This window comes from Gasterosteus aculeatus, chromosome 12, assembly GCF_964276395.1.
Source record: "Gasterosteus aculeatus chromosome 12, fGasAcu3.hap1.1, whole genome shotgun sequence".
Classification (NCBI taxonomy): Eukaryota; Metazoa; Chordata; class Actinopteri; order Perciformes; family Gasterosteidae; genus Gasterosteus; species Gasterosteus aculeatus.
The window spans coordinates 21,337,993-21,357,261 of record NC_135700.1 but is presented as its reverse complement, the minus strand read 5'-3'; the positions used below and the strand labels follow the sequence as shown (position 1 = coordinate 21,357,261).

Here is a 19,269-nt window from a genome sequence, read left to right as displayed (position 1 = left end):
CAACAAATAACATTCATAGCTATAAATTACTATGGCCCATTTTACTGAGCAGAGCCTGAATGCATCGTGACTTAATTCAGTGGTTGGACTTCATTTAACGGGCCGATTCCACGACAGATTCTTAAAAGAAGCAATCTCGTATCTCAAGATGCCTTTGGTCATGAAAATGTAATATTTATTAATTAGGTTCCAAGGGTTTGGACAGTGCTGCGACTCGGTCTCATCAAAAGGGACGAGGACGGGGACATCCAGAGTGACAACAGAGCTGTCACGCTCTCTGCAACGCACAACACACACAAACACAACACACGCACAGAGGCGTGCAAACCGAAAACAACGATTACCTTCCAGGCCGAGGCTCTGCGTGTGTGTGCGCGTGTGTGATCTGACCTCAGCAGCGCCAACAGTCTGCTACACAACTCGAGAGCAGAAACACAGCTGTCTCCCTCCGTTATACACAGAGATTACATCGCATTTAAAAAGGAGGTGGGAAAAACCTCACAAGAGGCCGCGTTGCCGACGTGACTCAAAGTGACGCGTCGTCTTTGGATAACACGGAGACGAGAGGGCAGAAGGTCAAAGTAACCTCACTTATTGGGGATTTTGCATCTTAATTTTCTCTTATTTCTTTATTTCTGAAGCTGCAATAAAGCAAAATCAAGGCTACAAGAGAAGGACACACACACACACACTGCACACTCAAGCCAAAACAACAATCAATACAGTCCCGTCTCCTCCCCGGATAGATGGTCCCAAATCAATACCTGAACTAAAAGGACCAATCAAGCTTTTATTGGATCACCACCATATGTGTCAAGAAACCGTCAACACGATTCTCAAAGGGCTGAAAACGTTGGTTTTCCTTTTATTCTGTAAGAAGAATATGTTTCTTCCAAAGGAAAAAAAACTACTTGACGAGACGGGAACCCCACCAACATCTGGCTTCTGTCTTTGGGGGGGGGGGGGGGGGGGGGGGGGGTAAAAGGTTACAATCAGCGTTCGTTCACGGCAGTGATGGAAACGTGACCCGACCCCACGCTTTCAAGGGAGCACGTAACGTGCAGCAGCAAATTGTATAAAAATACAGAAAAATGTTCAGCAATTCATTCGTTGTAACCGAGTGAAAGCCGCTCGGTGGACTCCGACGCCACAAGCTGTGGTTCGGTCTAAAATAAAACCAATAATAAGAGTTGTGCGTGAAGAGAGACGGACGTTAAAAAGCTGCGCTCACAGACACCCGTCAGACGACGAGGATCTCACTCAGAATCAGAAAGGCATCCTCGTCCTCTCCAGGGTGTTTAAAGAAAAACCTGCACGTACGAGCTCGTTTCGGTGGAAAAGGGGGTTATTAGTGATATTTATTTTCCTCCGCTGCAATGAATATTGTGTTGTGCGTTTTATCGTTTTGTCTGCGTCAGCCTTTCTCCGGGCCCGACGGGGTGTGATGGAGCGGACGCACACGAGGCCACGGAGGAGAGCTTTATTAAACATCACTCTCCCTCTGACATATCGGGGGGCTCACCTTGGGGGAGGGGAGCGGTTTACTCAGTCTGTGTTAACACCTCTGTGACGGTGTGTGTGCGCGCGCGATTGCGGGTTTCCAGAACGTTGCATGTAATGTGCGTGTGTGTGTGTGTTTTGTGCTTCGGTGTCAGTGTGCGTGCAAAGTCATTTAGCAGGCAGCAGTGTGCGCAGCATGCCGGGATGAATCCATCACTTAGCCCTCTCATTCACTCCTTTGACCACCCACCCACCCACCCACCCACACCCACACACACACACACACACACACACACACACACACACACACACACACACACACACACACACACCAAGAACAAACAAACCTCCACCTCCAGTTGAACATGGCTGCATACAGTCCGAGCCTCCTCACATCTGTAACCTGACGACCGCCTGCAGCTGCATCTGCACCCGTGGGTGCTTCAACAACCCCCCCCCCCCACCCCCACATGCACACACACACCGTCCGCCGTATTCTGGCCGTGTTTAACAGATGCTTGACTGTTTCTATTTTACGCTCCATTAAGTAAAGGTGTCACATTCTAACATCAATAAATCATCAGCTCACTAACGTTACTGAAAATAATGGCACAAGGCAGCCGACTAAAAACATTTTATTTTGAAATGGATCTTTTCAGAGAAACGGCTTTTGACGTATTTTGTTTAGAACCTTTTTACGAGTTGATCTGATACGTTAAGAAAGAAAAGTATTGATTCCATTTCTTATCTACCTAATAAATCTAGAGGCTATTTTTAACAGACATGGGGGGGGTGGGGGGGTGTTCTCCCTCCCTACGGCTTTGGACGCTTTGTTTGTGTGTGTACTACTACCACCAGTACACACACAGCTGAGTACACCGCCAGCTGTGGGCCGTTTTCATCCGCTCGCACCATCCAGCGACCACCTGGTGGAGATCCGTCCCAGAGACACAGCTGATGTATTCAGATTACTTTGAATCACTTATCGGCCCAAAACGACGGTTTATGCCAATAAGTGGCATAAATGGACTATCAGCGTAGAGCGTTCATCATTTTCTGATAGAAAATAAACACTGAGATTATTTTGAAACATCCATTGAGTCATAGAAAACCGGCTTGTTTTTGCACTGAATAAGTGTTAACTTGAAAAATAAGTACAAGGAATATTGGAAACAAAAGCGGAAAGTTGGGAGAAATAAAGAAGAAGTCTTTTCATTCCGTAAATATTTTACCAAACAGAGTCTGTGCACAGCGAAAGTAAACCTTTCGGGCGCCTCGATGAAGCCCTTGACTTCTTGGCGATGGACATTTGTCAAGGCCCATTGCTTCATTGGAGGCAACGCCGCCATGTGCGCACACAAATAGAGTGTGTGTGTGTGTGTGTGTGTGGGCAGACTGCCAACACAAAGTGACACAGGCTGGCGCCGGAGAAGAGGTGACTTAAGAGCGATTAAGCTAAAAGCAGCCGACGCAAATGTCAAATCGCAACGACACAGACGAATGAAAACAACGCAGAGTTAAAAAGGTTCGTCTCCGCATTCGCGCGTGTGTCAAAGTGCATAAAAGAAAAAAAATTGGGGATTTATAGTGAAAGAAAGACAGGAGGCACAAATAAAGGGAATTTGACTTGTGCATGCAAATCTTTTTTAAATAAAAGTTATGAAGTCATCGAGTGAGTCATCCTGTTGTTCTTCCCAGGTAGAAGTCGTGTTACAAGAAAAGGGTCTGAATAAAAGTCTGCATCACATTATTATCTATTATCTCCAGATAGTTCCTTTATTCCGCTGTACGGACTGGACTGTTGGAATAAACTTTTGTGGATCACATCAAACGGGTCCAAATAAAGTTAATCCTGGGTGCGCCTGTTCTTGGTTTCGGGGTTATTTTGTTTCAGTCTCATTAATTCTGCGGCTCGGCTTATAATGAGGACGTGTCTCGTTACGGTCAGATGAGAGAAGCAAAATATTTTAATGAACGGTTAATTAAAAGAAGGTCTTTTCAAAGTGTGTTTTCCCAGAAGGAGAATAAACTGCATCCAGGCGTGTTCGTCCAACACAAGGCCACTTGGAGAAAGCGTGGAGGGAGCGGCAGAGGGGAGGGCGAGGGGGGGCAGGAGCTCTTTGCATTAGTGAGGTCCACTGATGCTGGGTGAAAAGGTCCAGCTAGTTTCGGGTGGTGGATGGTGGGGGTGGGGGGTGGGGGGGGGGGTCCAGCTGTGTGCCCCACAGACTCAGCAAAGGGAAGCAGGACCGCCGCCCCAAATGTCATTGCATGCTTTAGCATTCGGATGTCACCGGGCAGCAACGAAGCCCTGGACCAATGGGAGAAGGTCTGCAGACCCGAGGGTCCGTTTACTACTGGTGACATCGTGGCGTCGGAGGCCGATGGGGGAGGGGAGGAAAAACAAACCCCACGGATCTCTGCCCTCCTCGTCACGAAAACAACTGAGGCTAAACATGAGGCTGATATTCAAACACCGCCAGTGTGCAGCACACACACACACACACACACACACACACACAGCTGACCTTTACAGTGAGAAATGAATAAAACTTAAATCTGCAAATGACAAATTTGCATTTGGCCCTGCAGGATTTCCCCGAGGTGAATTTTCAGAGAGTCAAATGAGGGCGGTTGGATTTAATCTGCTGCCTCTGGGAGGGTTAGGTGCACACACACACACACACAGAGAAAATTGAATAAACCAAGCAAACATTGATTGCCTTTTCATTTGCTAACAGGAATCAAAGTAAGAACTGAAGAAAAGAGGAGGAATTGACCGGGAATGAGAGAAGTGAAGAGACAGAGAGAGGAGGAGGAGGAGGAAGAAGGGAAAAGGAAGAGAAAAAAAAGGACATGAGAGGATGGTGAGGAAGGGGGGAGGAGAGAGAGGGGAGGGGGAGGAGGCTTCGGCCGGGAGAATCAGTGAGACGTGCAGCAGCAGTAGCAGTTTGACCTTTGACCCTGCAGTTAAGTCGCGGTCAAGTCCAGAATCACAAAGCAGGTCATTCCCTGCAGAGCGTCGGTGTTCCCGGCGCCTCCTCTCTGGTCTGACTCAGTCAACAGAGCTTATCGGAGTCCTCACACATCTGTGAGCGGACAGAAAGGTCTCTTCTCCTCCTCTTATTATTATTATTATTATGTCCAAGTGTGTGTGTGAGAATATTTTTTCTTAACATTCCCCTGAAGCTTAAATTTAAGACTCGTCAACTAATGACAGAAAATACTAATTTGAGTTCAAGTCAATCCATAAAAAGGTTAAACGTTGTGTGAGTGTATAATGTGAAATTACATTACTTTAATAATCCAAGTTCAATACCGCTGTAATTTCTGGTTACAAATGCGCCTGACAAAAATCCTAATTTAAAAAAATTGCTAACTGGCAAGCTAGTTTCAGAGCGGTGATGCTAATCCAATGGATTGGGGGGGAAAACCGGACTTCGGAAAGGAAGGAAGCGTCGTAATCGAGTCGGCTGATGAGAAACTGCTGGCGCAGCAAAATGCTGATTTTTAATTTGAATGAAGTTCCTCAGGACTGCACATTAAGGGATTGGTTTTGCAAAGATAGGAAACAAACCCAAAAGCAGCTCATACGTAAAGTCAGAGAGGCTGGATGAAGTAGATGAGGGACAATCGATCGGTGTTATGTCTGAAGAGATTGGTCACACCAGCATTTTAAACAGCTCTCTGGAGTTAAATGACCCTAAAAACAAAACGCTTGCCTCACACGGCCCAGGGATACCAAACACGACAAAAAGACATCATATCTTTGTGATAAGTCATTAAACCTAAAGCCGCCAAAAGCACCCAACCTTTCGCTATTTACAAATTGGTCTCGTTTCCTGCATTGAAGCGATAGATTAAGTCAGGTGATTTTAAATCAGACTAATAAGTACATTGAAAAGGTTGATAGTTCAGACAAAAAGGATTGTTTTACTTTGCCCCCAAAATATTGTTGCCTGGAGTAGAAAGAGTTAACGATGTGAATAAAATAAAAAGTGGGGAGCTCTTAGAGACCTTCAGCTCCTCCTAAAGGAGGCTTGATTGACAAGGTGCAGAAGCCTGTGTGTGTGTGTGTGTGTGTGTGTGAGAGACGAGGAGGTTTAGGCATTCGGTCTGTTGAGCATCTGTCATTAAACGGTTTGAGTTGTGTGTCTTTCAGGCTTCACTGCTTCCACTCCAGGGTCAGAAGAGAGTTTCATTCGGAATGTTCAGAACCACGATTATTATCATAAAACATGTCCTATAAAGTCCTTTGTTCAATAAGGAAAGACGCCGCGTGCTTTAGATAAAGTGAGTGATGGAATAAAAAGATGAAGACTGGACCTAATTTGCTTCAGTTCATCAATATTACTGAGCAGAATATTTCTTCACAATTTAAAATTGAAAGAAAAGAGTAAGTAGCAGATTATGATCAAATTCACCGTAAACGTTTCAATTGATCTGGAGAAAAATGTCTGCTGATTATTAATTTCACTCATTTAATCTGTTTAAAAAAAAGTATTTCTTTCAAGCAGAGATTTGTTTTTCCCTTTTGGAGGAAATAAGATTAACTCACGTTTTTTGACTAACGCGGCGCTACAGTGGCAATTTATATTTTTCACTTTGCTAAACGCTGTAATGAAGCTACAGGAGAACGCAACTTACAACCATTGAAGTTGGCGAGATAACAATCAACTGACATAAGAAATTCACCACCGTCCTTAATTATCGAGTTTTGAAATAAATGTAATCCCTGAATAAATGAACCCTCATATGTAGAACATCTGGGGCAATTTCCCCTCAACTCCCGAGATGTATTTTATAGATACTCTAGTGAGATTAATTAACCGAGGCAACATGTTAGACACATATTTGAGGAATTAAAGCTGTGTGTGTGTGTGTGTGTGTGTGAGAAGTTAAAATCCACCTCATTCCCTGAAGAGTGGAGTTGAGAACAGGCTTTACTTCTAAGTTTTAGAAGATGAGAAGTTGAGACAATCTGCGTGGGAAAGTAGAGATTTCTTTTTACTGATGATACATGTGCGCATGCGTGTGCTCGTTTAGGCATGACGCGAGTACGGCGGACACGTGACGAGTCCGAAACGCTTTTGGTAAACACTCGTATCGACGGAACTGCTGCTTTTTATTCCTGGTAGAAAAGCAGTAACTTCGATTGTGGATTCAAAAAGGAGGCGAAACACTTCATAAAGAACTGAAGGAAGCAAAGTTGACTTGTTGTTTTCGTGGAATCAGACTTGTTGCTGACAGACGGTGGGATGTAACAAGAACATTTGTGGCACTTGAGGTCAAAAGGGCCAACGACTTTTGGTTAGTGATCCTGAAATCATCAAGTTACTGAAAACTAGTTGGCTTTCAACATAAAACTAAAATGCCATCAAACTTTAACTTTAAAAATGATCATCGAGTGATAATACAAAGCCAGATTGTACACGTTACGCATCGGAAAGCAGGAGTGAGACCTCTGATTGGCTGCTACCGGGCTGCTGGTTACACGCTACGTCTCCAGAGTGACGGCCACCCAGGCAGCGGGACGTGTGTGTGTGTGTGGGGGGGGGGGGGGGGGGGGGGGGGGGTTAGGTTAAGTGAGACCTCACACCGGACAAGCAGGCCAGGCCTCGGGACCACGGCAGGCATATGGGTGTGAAGGAGGGGATGGGGGGGCACCGAGCTGTCCACTCTGCCTCCCACCAGACCCCCCCCCGGCTGTCACAACAGACACTTACCAGCCCTCACACTAAATACCCGCCAGGGAGGAGGGTGGGGGGGGAAGCAGCATGCTTCCTCTTTCGAAACCCGGAGGATGGAAAAGAGGAAGGATGAAGGATGGAGGGTGTGTAGGGGGGGGGCAGCTAATCTGTTCTTCCTGCCTCTGTGATGTTGGGGGGGGAATGCTGGAATCGGCCTGTTTGCCACTTCCGAAGCCAGGCTGCAAACCGGCTAATTATAGCCGCTGAAAGGATGAAGGTGTGACCTAAATAGTTATTTTAAGTCTGGAGCCGACGTGTGAGAACCTTTGCACGCGGGGGGGCCGAGGGGGGGGGTGGGGCGAGAGCCTCAGCGGGACAGGGGAGGTTTCAGGCTCGACCGCCGCGTGAGGAAAACACGCGGCGAGCTGTGAGACGGCTGAACTTCATCGAGTTTCTCCCAAAGCAAGAAGGGGCGTTAAAACTTAACTGTATTTCATGTCAACTTTGAAGATCTTTCAACCAACTTACGGTTGAAAGTTAATTAGCAGAAGTATCAGAGCCGGTTTTAAGATATTCATCTTACAGTAAAATAGGCAGCGGTTAAAAACAAAGCCACTACACAGTATATCTGCGAAAGTAAAGCATTTTCTTTGAAAGGGGGAAAAAATAGTGGATTTTGGAAGAAAGACAGCATCATATATCTGGGAAACAGTTAAAAACCACCACAAAACCATTGATGGGAGCCTCGTGCTGCAGAACCAACGGACAATATTTGAAAAGACTGGCGGTTTCTCCCATCGAGTACTTTCTCTGCACAAACACACCTCTGACTCCCACCTGCCTCCTCGTTTGGAAAAGCTGCTTAACAGCCCCCCCCCCCCCCCCCCCATTTGTTGCTCACCTGAGAGTCTATTGACAAGTGTCCTGGTACCACACTTATCACTTAACCCCGTGTCAAAACACGGGCGGGACAAAAGCTCGGGAGCCCGAGCTCATCTAAGGAATGTGCCCGCCGGGAATAGAGCCCTGCATGGGGGGGGGAAGAACACCTCCGAGACAGAAGCTGGACTCTACACAAAGTGAGTGGTTTGGATGGAGACGGCTTACCATGGCGCCCCGTATATCCGGAATCCCTTTATGGTGACGTCCGAGTCCTGCAGGTACACACAGTTCGTGAGCAGCGTCTGGACATTGTCAAAGTCCTCCGGTTTGAGTTTGGACACCGAAGGGAATCGGTAGTAATCCTGCTTGACCAGCTCGGCCATAAAGTCCTTATCGAAGGTCAGCTCGTGGTTGCCGGCGATCACCACCTTGAACTCGTACGGCAGGCCACCTGGAAGAGATGAGAGAGAGAGAGAGAGAGAGGGGTGGGGGGGGTTGGGGGGTTGAGTTCCGTGTTCACACACGTACACGCGTGTTGAGCTCCGGTCTGCATCTCATCGGCAAGAAGAGGATCCAATAGCTCTGACCTGACAATATGTAGCTGCGATGCAGAACGCATTGACTTTTTATTAGCAAAAAAGAAATTGAATTATTGGACAAATCAGCATCAAGTTGATTCAGACTGAGAGAATATATGAAGTTCTCTAAATAAAAGAAAAACATTTAGAACTCTGCAATGACTCTTGAATCATTGAGTTTTGAGTTACAAATGTTTAACAGAGCCAGTTTTCTTATTGACCAAAGTATTTCTGAATTTGGATTTGTACATATTTCACTGAGAGTTTTTAAGCAGCAGAATACTAGAAAGACCATTGAAAATCAACAGAAATTACAATCTGTTCCTCTGGCATTAATAAAAAGCAAATAATTGTTTCATTATTTGCTCTGCAGAATACTATTTTATAAAATAAAAGCTTTTCACTCTCCACCAGGACAATGTTTTCTGCTGACAGCGCATAAACTCAGCGCATAAAGTTTCTCCCTGAGTGTCTCACCCAGAGCGCCCATCACGAGTGGAAAGAAGACTAAAGAGATGCTAGCGGGAGAAGCCCCCCCCCCCCAGGCACACATTCAGAGGTTACAACCACAGCCGAGGGCTCAGCTTGACCTCAGCAGGCCACCGTCCGTCTCCGCAGACGGCAAGCAGCTGCAAAAAAAAAAGAAAAAAGAAACGAATACCCTGAACTAAATGGAGAAGAACATCGATTACAATTCTCATCGCCTCGTCTTTCAACTTGCCCCGTGCCCTTTCTCGCTCTCCTCGGCCAGGTGATTTGTCCACGGCTGCCCTCCGCCATCAAGAAGCAGACTTAGTACTTTATTTTCCGGCAGATTGAGCACTCAACCAGAGGCTGTGGCCTCCATCACCCCTCTGCAGCTCTCCTTCATCCCCTTCTTCAGGCTTCCAGCAAACGACGGCGTCTGTGCCTTTTAAAGGCTCTGCAGGTTCTGCTCATTTATGACTGGAGTTAACCAGCCTCACCCCCCCCCAACACAGGCCGTAATATCTATGGCGCTGCTTCATTACGTAGTGACTACACAGAATGTGTGACCACTTCATTATGTCAGAATACCAGAACGTAGTTCGAATCTACTGCATTTGGTAAGCTTGTAAAAAATGATTGAATAATTCAGTGGTTATTACAAAAGACATTACGTAATAACGAACCAAGAAGGTCTTTATTCTTAAAAAAGGAACGCAGAATTTATGCATTCAATTATTTATATACTCAAAATCTAAAAATATATCTAATATGGGTTGAGACAAGTTTATAGGTCTAGACTTGATGTATCTTTTGCAACAGAGTCTGAAGGGACATCAGTTGTTCTGATCCGTTTGCAGAAGGTTATGACGCATGTCCAAGAGGGCGAATTGAATTAAGAATCCAAGAAGACGCACGTTCAATAAAAATGATTTTACCTCATGAAAGGTGAAATGATGTAGATGCACTGCTCAACTCTGCGGCGGTTGCAGAGTACGCAATTGGAAATAAATGTAATAGAAACAGAATAAAATAAAAACCAATCAGGATATGCTGCTTCAATACAAATAAATAAGGCCGCATCCGCCCCAAGAGAGTGTGTGTGTGTGTGTGTGTGTGCGTTCTCTAGTGCTGAAAATGAAAGAATCATTGCTCTCCGGTCCACAGGTTTCATTCCCGCTACTTTAAATTAGCTCTCGTCGCATCTCAGGATCATAAATTCCAGTCTAACCTTATATAAGAGCGCCTGCTCCCAGTTCCCCAGTACTCTAACTGGATCACACATTCACACACACACACAGAACCCAAAGCAAATCATCCTCTCCACCACACCACGCAGGGAGAAGATGGGGAAAACATAATTACCATCAAACAACTCCATCTCCATTACTCTTCTGGGGATTTCAGCTGCTTTTTATTGCGCTCGTGAAAGATCTGGCGGCGCCGGTGGAGTGATACGCCGAAATTTATTTCCTCTTTGTCGCCCACGAGCGGGCATGAAAGAGGAAATCAAAGCACAAGGAAAGGTCTCGCCACACCTCCGAACTGGGCCGATCTACATTTGCCCAAAGATTTAAGAAGGCGAGAGCACTGATGAATGAAATGAAAGCGTGTTTCACAGTGCAACACAACCCCCCCACTTCAACAGAGGTTATTATTCGAGTGCATCTCAACATTGTTAGCAGCTAGCGGTTGCTAACAGAGCAAACAGCCTGGAGACGACATCCGACCGCCGCAGAGCGCCGACTAACGCACAAATCCCTGCGACACGGACTGAGGATTTGCGACGGAAGCCGTGTTTTTAACATGCGGCGCATGCTGCCGGACGGTGGAGGAGGGGAATGCGCTGCAGGAGCGGTTTGAAGAAGTCTCCGCAGACCTTCCGGATTTCTGCAGCGAAAACTGGGTCAGTGTTGCTCCTCTCCGCCGCAACCGCTGTGACTCCAGACCGACTGCAGCCCTCCGAGAGGACAACACGCCGACAGCAGCCTTTCAACTCGGCAGGGGGGGCGAGTGCCTGATACGGCAAACATGGATTTAAGAGCAACGCCACTTCGAGCGAAGGGGTTTACTTTTTAAAAAGGTCCTTCGATTTAATGAGAAATACATTTTCTTTGACGAGTTTGACATTCTTGTAATTATCCGCCGTCTCGTCTGAGTCCAGAAATGAAATTAAACGTCAAGGTCACTATATTAGATATATTTTGACATGAAATACTTGGACCCTTCACAGCAGAAAAAGAAGTAGTCTGTAAATTAACCTTTTGAGGTAGAAAAATTCTCTCTTTAAGGAACTTGTAGTTACTTAAATAAGTCTCTTCAACTTATTTATGTCGTTAAATGTTATGAGTTATGTTCATATAGAACATATTGGACTTTTGGGTGTTTTTTTAACATTGTAACCAGCTTCACTTACTGCAGAACTCACAAGGAACTCTCGTCCTTAACAAAGAATGTTCCCAACCTGCAGATTGAACCAGGAAGTAACGTGTGGTCCTTCAAATGTCAATGTGGGCGTTAACGTGACAACGTCCACTTCTTATATATGGTCAACGTCTAAAACGTATGTCTCAGCCTCCCAGGGAAAAAAAAATAGTCCACTTTCAAAAATCATTCAATGAAATGGAAACTCTGCTCCACGTTCAGTCTAGACTTCGTTGTTTTGTTTCACCTGCTGAGAGCCGAATAAATAAACACAAATGACTGAGGCCCAGACAAAATAATCCTAGCGTGTTAAAACTTCACAGGCAGTGCGATGGGGGGGCATTCCTTCATTTAAGCCCTATGCGAGAGGGACCGGCAGACCGTGTGCGGGGATTTTACACGACTATATTAAGAGGGCCGTAAAAATGCTTCAGCTTTACCCCTGAAAAGCCCCGACAAGAAACACTTGCTGCTGGGAGAGAAAACACGCACACACAGCATGGGGCCAGAGGGAGAGGTCAAAGGTTAACTGAGCCAGGGTGCTCGGTCACAAGGGTTAAACTGGAGACTTTAGCACAGCCGTTGTGGGCGAACAGTGGAGGGTGTGGGGGGGGGGGGCTTTGTGTGGTCCGGCTGCTGGTTGTGCGTGCGGAGCAGAGCCTTACCGAGCCAGTCGTTGAACTTCTTGACCTCGGAGGGAAGGCCCAGCTCGGTGAAGTCGCCCGTGTGCAGCAGCACGTCGCCGTAGGGCATCTGGATGCCGTCCGTGCGCGAGTGTGTGTCAGACACGCACACAAACCTGGTGTGTCCCGCTGGCTTGGGATTGTCGTACGGAATGGGGTCCACCCTGAAGAGACAATGACACAGAAGAGACGATGAGTCCCGGGCGCCGTAACGTGATAGAAGTGTCACACTCACCAAAGTAACAAACTCATCGGGGGGGGGGGGGTCGAAATAAAGGGCTTTTAGGTTGGTTTCTTTATGCTCTCATCTGTCAATCACCTGGTTTAACGGGAAGAGGCTCTTTTCACATGCGGCCCGGCACAAACTAGGGTGAAAATGTTTACAAGAACCGAATGAATGTTCCTTTCAAATGACACTCGGGGTAAAAAAAGTATAAACAAAAATGACTTTGTCTACAAAGTTGCGTTAAATTATAATCTTTCGACAGTTTGTTTATGCTGCAGACCTTGATGTTTGCTGTCAGTTCACTCGTTTTTCATTCTTTCAACCTGAACAAGTGCTGTGCAAATATTAAGAAACTGTCAAACGAAAAAAAGAAAAGACCAAACTCAAGTTGCAAGGAATGAAGTGTCCCACTTCTGCCTTTTGAACATTGTTTCGGTAAAAAAAAAAAAAAAGGTCTACTCAAAAGCATATTTTTTAGGAAATGTGGCTAATTTCATACCACAACGCAGAAAGGGACACAGCTGAAAACTGGAACCGTAAAATTATAATTTGTTGTGAAAAATAAATGACACAGCCACACAGACGGATACAAGCAGCAGAGCCAAATGCATCTGGAAGAAAAGAGGAGACATTTCCACGGGGAAGATGTGGCCGTCAGGGCTGGAAAACAACCAGCGCCCGGGTTGATTTGTGCTCACAAGGAGGGAAACGGCTGTTTTGTGGCATCAGATTGGCTAAAGAGACGGTGAATTAAGGCTCACCACGTTCCTTCTATCCATTATCTAAAGAAAAAAAACACTTAGACCCTGAGTCTGGCTGGAAAAAAAAGCCCTTTTATTCAGGCTTTGTGTTCGATGCAAGTACGTCTGTTAAAAAGGAAGAAAAAGCTGTACTTTTTCTGACTGAAAGAAAAGGGGGGGGGGGGGGCGTCTTGTCTGTAATTGAAGTCTACAATGTGCAATCCTCCAGCACTCTGCCACCAGACCATTATTTCATTAGAAGGGATGTCAGTCTGTCGAAAACATCAGACACATAATCAACGCTGCAATCCCCAATCTGACAAGCGCACACACACACACACACACACACACACACACACACACACACACACTTAACCCACGTCTGTACACAAACCTTGCGTGAGGACACCCACAGAAGCGGATGAAACCGAAAGGTTTCAGACTGGAGACGACGTCATTAAAGAAAGACGGAAAAAACGGGCACCTCGGCACAAAAGACGTCTTACTGAAGGGGCGGAAACGTCGCATTCAAAGAGGGTTTTTTAGGGAGGCAAAATTGACTGTTTTCACATGTTGAGCAGAATATTAGACATGACATCCACAAACAGCTTGCAGTCGGCTCTTGTTCCGTTTCAGACTCAAGCAGTCATCCACGGGGTTGTTTTTGAGTGGCGGGTCAACATCTAGATATTTGTTTGTCTGGAAGCAGTTTATAGACAAAATTGTGAACGTGAACACTGGCGCCTCTGATCTTTAAAATGGAAATCTGAAAATGTTCTAATGATATTTTGTCAAGACTGGATGCTGGAGCTCAAATTAAACACCCCGGATCCATCTTATTCTTCCATTTTGCTGGTTTGCAGCCCACAGTCATTCAGCAGTCTGCACTGAGCAGCCACTGGACACCTTAAACCGTCATGGTTGCAGCTTGCAGATCTTTGCTGGAGACACTGGAGCAGACCCGGACTCCAAAATGAAAAGGCTAGCTGGAGATAATGGCATTTACCAGCGGCCGAGGGCAGGAGGGAACGCTCCCGTACACACACAGACATTAACCTAAGCCAGCAGAGCGGCGCTATGCATGGTGATTAGATTGGGTCTGCTCCGCGGTGCCTGGACGCTGTGCAGCTTTACAGGACCCGACGGTTCTCGTCATGGAGGAAGGGCGAACGCGGAACCACATGGGATGACAAAACAAACGCACGCGTACGTGTACGTTCATGTGCAAACACACACACAGGCAGGCATATAAAAGACGAAGCCAGGGGAAAAACAGTCGGTCGTCTCCTCCCCTTTCTTTTGAGATTTAATCCACCCTGAGAATGTAAGTAAATACCAGCAGCCCCTATCAATTAAGAGCAGGCCCGGGCCAAGAAACCTTCATGATAATGCTGCATAAGTCTCTCACACACACACACACACACACACACACACACACAAAGAGAGGCCCCAGTCTCTCCTGTTAACATACGACTGCATAACAATCCAGAGGTTCATTAGTAATGTATACAAGAGTTCAGGAGTTCAGCAGTGCGCCAAAGGCCTCTGATCCATCGTAAGCCGAGACGGTGAAAAACGAAAGCGTCTGCAGGTAAAAGAATATTCTCCGGCGGCAGACTGCACCGCGTTAGCATGAAGGTTCCCGTTAACATGTCTGAGCTTCGGCGCGACATCAGAGGGAAGACTGCGAGGATAGAAAAAAAAAAAAAAAAAAAAGAGTGGGGGAGCGAGAGAAATGCTAATGCGCTGGAGGAGAGCAGGAGCACACTTTGAAATCCGCCATGACATCGGAGCCGACACAAAACCGAGGTCTGTGGCAGCAGAAGGATCTGCTCCATGAACCGGTGTGTGTGTGTGTGTGTGTGCGTGTGTGTCTCTCTTCTCACCCACAGCTGCAACGTCGTTAGAGCCTCAAAAAATGTTCTTCTGCAGCTAAACATTTTCCACTCTAAAAAGGGTGTCTGGTGACGGTGCCCCGGACACCCTTTTTATTCTAACCGTCGAGCTTGTGCTATGAGCTTAATTGCGAGAGTCACAGATGACAGAAGGTGGGAAAGACAAACGTATCTCCACTTTTGAACGTTCCTTTCTCACTTGTTATTCTCCTAAAAGTAAATAAATACAAAAGAGGTCTTCTCAGCATTTCTTTGATTATTTAGTTTGATTAAGCATCATCAGAAAAGCCCCACACCCTCCGTGAAAAGCACATGAATAAATAAATAAGACTCAAGCAGGACTTCTTATCTGCAAGACTCAACATGCTTGCAGATAAGAAAACTATACAAATAAACAACTAAATCCTGGAGAACGGTCTCCACGAAGGCAGTGGAGGGAGGTGTAAATCGCCGTAGCAGAGACAGACGGAGGAGTGCTCTCGGGTGTCTGTAGGAGGAAATTCAATTTGACTGAGCACACTTGGCTCTGTGGCCCTTTTGGGGGAAAAAAAAAGAAAAGAAAGAAGAACACACACACACACACACACACACACACACACACACAAGCAAGCAGGGTCGAAGTTCAGGCCGAGCATGCTTCTTCAAACGTGACACTTAAATCGCAGCCGATAAGAAGGTCGCGGTCCGCGTCACTCGCCGACTCGTCCGGCTCTTTAAGCGCGCCACATAATCACCGTGATGGATTGCAACGCTTCCTCTCGGCTCCTCGCAACAGGCCGAGGAAGTTTGCTGCCTCGGCCAGACAAAACCCTGCCAAAGGGCTCATCATCGGGTTTTTGGAATCCCTTACATTTGAATCCGGTGGACGCCTCCGATGAGTCGAGACAAAGGGAATCGTTGTAGAAATGAAACACATCTGTTTTCTGTCTTTGTCGTCAGGTATTTTGACAACAAAGCGGCACAAATAAAAACCTGGTAAATAAAAAAAGGGCCGGCAGGCTAGCAGAAGACATTCAGCTTCATCACAGGACCCCCTTGCAGGGCCAACGGGGTCAGCGACATCTAAGCTGCCCACTTGGACAGAAACACGTGTCCATCGTTTCCTACCTGCCGGAGAATTAGCCTCCGCTTCCTTCATTGTTGATGGAGTCGTCCCACTAATGATTTCTCATTAACGAAGCCCTGCGATGGGGACCGAGTCACCTAAAATCTCCAGGGGTCAAAAGGGGAAGTGTGGAAACGGACCGCTAATCAACTGACGGCGACCTGACGGTACGTGACCGGCGGGATGAGGACTCGTACTCTACTGATTTGTTATGTGCAACACAATACAAATCATCTTTTCTTTCATTATCATTATTTTCTTTCTCTGCGACAGCATTTTGCAATATTTATGATACGGCACAAATGTGTAATTAGGTTTAATTGGCTGAAGCCAATCTGGATCTCTGCAGGGTACTGAAACAAAGACTGTAAAGGCACCTCTGCTCTTGAACGCCTGCAAGTCCAACTTCTCAACAAAGACTACCAGAGAACATTTTATATCAGCACGTCCATAAGCAGGAAATTTAACCAGATCATCACCGCTGACCTGGAGACCAAACCGCCACCTTCCTTCCGCTCAGCTCACACCGTCTTTATTGCTCTTTTCAGGAGAAACATCAAAACACAAAGCTCTCTATTTCTATAACCTCTGCATTGATTCCCCTCCCCCTACTGCAGACTCTCTCTCTGTCACACACACACACACACACACACACACACACACACACACACACACACACACACACACACACACACACACACACACACACACACACACACACCGCTCACTCATCCACAGTGAAATACCGTTTCGGTGAGAGGAGCAGAGAGAGCGCCTCTCTTATCTTCTGCATTTCAGCTGTCCGCGCTAATTCAATAAACTTCAGAGGAACAAAATGAACACAGGAATAACGGAGAGGGTGGTGGTGGTGCTGGTGGGGGACGGGGGGGTGGTGAGGTGCAGGAGGGGTGGGGGGGGGCTGCTCAAGGGAGGAAAGAAACAAGCAAACAAGAAAACCCAACATGAAAAAAAAAAAAAAAAAAAGGAGGCGGAGGCACGCACAGAATGCAGAACGATGGAAATCCATGAAAAATTTAAAATTATATTCAAATCATAATTGATTTTAAAGAATGCAGAATAATGGCTGTTTGGCCTTATTGCCCCCCTCCCTCCAGCCTCCCCTACTCCATTTGCTCAGACGTCCTCACCCACCCCACCCCCCCACATAATGGCCCAGTACGGCACACAAAGCCTGCGTAGGAATATCAGCAGCAGGGAAACCTTGGGGCACTGCGCTGGGAAATAGATTGCTTCTGCTAATGCCCCTTTCATTAAGACACAGCCTTTAATTGTGCTGCTGACAGGCCGCCGGGGTGATGGGAGGAAGGCCGGGGAGACGAGCACGGCGCGCCACCCCCCCCACCTCCCTCCACCTGGTGTAGTAGTTTGGGCTCGTAGCCGAAAGTGCAGATAACAAAATAGAAACGGAGCGTCGGCTCGCAGTAGAAAGCACGGAGACGATTGGAGAGGAAGAGTTCATCAAGAGGTTCAGAAAAGATCAAAATCAAGTCGCTGCTCGTGTTGAGACAGAAGGACAAATGTTACGACTCGTCTCCGTCTCGGGAGAAGACGCATGAAAGGACACGTTGCGTTGAGAAGTTGCAGGCTGGGCCTCCACCTCAAGAGGGAAGTGACATCATCAGAAAGTCTCAGACATCACCAGACCTGTCCTATGTCAACTGTCACTTAACCCCCCCCCACCGCCCGCCCCATCGACTCCACCACCAGCACCGTCCCGCCGGGATCCAGTAGCAGGTCAGGGGTGGAGAGGGAACTTCATCAAGGGTTCTCCAGTTACAAAAGCCCCTCAGAAACAGAAAGGCCACAAAAAAAAAGGGGGCCGGCTCTTTGTTGTCAGGACACCTGACGCCGGACTGCTGCTCCTCCTCAGAGCGGAGAAACAGAACCAGTCAAAAATGAAGCCTGTTTTTTTGTTTTTATTATTAATCAGCGACATGCAAAATGTTCAATTCCCAAACGGCTGCATTGAAGTACAACGGTCTGATTTTTGAGTTTTTGCACTCTGCCGGACTGAAGTCCTCAAAATCAGTCGGCTGCATTTTAGAATATGTTCACTGCTTTACCCTTTGGGTCAAACCGTTGTTTTCTTGAATAGCTTTGAAGAGAGCTTTGCGTTACCTGTCGCAAACAAGGTGAAGTAGTGGCCACGTTCTAAATATAGCATCAACTTAAGCTCACAGTTTCCCTGGTGACTAAAATACACATTGATGCTGCAGTGTGCTGGTAAAACTACAGACTGCCCTCAAAAAGATCCAAAACAATCCTCATATTTGTCATTTTGCTCGGGGAAACATGTCATGAGTTATTATTCCCACAAATTGACCTACAATAACCCGTGGAGCAGATTCTGAGCCGGCTTGTGTCCTGCTTGTTTTTGAATCACGGAAAATGTAAAAAAGAAGCGCACACAAAAGTGTTTCCATTCCGAGTGACCCACCAGAACCACGTAACCATCACAAAGCCCACACGGAGTATCCGGGGGGAAAATAACACAGCGTGCGGGGGTCCGTCCCGCCGTTCAAAAACACAAAACACACAAAACTGTGTGCGTACGCGCATCAAAACCTGATGCTGCTGCTCTCAACGGCGCAGAAACACACGTCATAAAAGTTCATTCCAAGCAATTTCATTGACTGCATTCGCGGCAGCTACCTGTTTATTAATAATAACTAGGCAGAAATTAATGTGCGTCTCCAGTCAGAATAAATATCCACGTGTGTGGATGCAGGCGGTGGCGTCATTAAATGATTCATACTTACGAGCCCCTCAATTATTCAGAGGGCGGGAATAATTAACACGGCATCTGGAGCACAAGGAGTCCGTTAAAACGTGGGTCTTTCTCGCTCCTCAACCAATTGGAAGGGGATTTAAAAGTATTTCCATTTCCAGGCATTAAAATGAGTGCATGGAGCTCAGGTGTTTTCTACACAGTAAATGGCTGCCGACAAGCAGGGGAAAGAAAGCGGCATCTTGGCCGCGTCTACTGGTTCATAAACAGATGTAATTGTTTTGTCTCCATCAAAATAAATCTAGCTGGTGTATAAAAATTAAATCCAATGC

General features: G+C 46.5%; 1 protein-coding gene across 4 annotated transcripts in view; it reads right to left on the bottom strand.

The window, feature by feature from the left end:
- mpped2a (metallophosphoesterase domain containing 2a) overlaps positions 1-19,269 on the bottom strand; it is a 42,118-nt gene that overhangs the window by 15,797 nt on the left and 7,052 nt on the right. For all 4 annotated transcript variants that reach the window (XM_078085747.1, XM_078085748.1, XM_040159873.2 and 1 more), the window contains exons 3-4: positions 12,205-12,386; positions 8,298-8,523 (exon numbers count right to left, since the gene is read on the bottom strand). In XM_078085747.1, the coding sequence (XP_077941873.1) occupies positions 8,298-8,523; positions 12,205-12,386 (408 nt within the window). The remainder of the gene's footprint in view (positions 1-8,297; positions 8,524-12,204; positions 12,387-19,269) is intronic.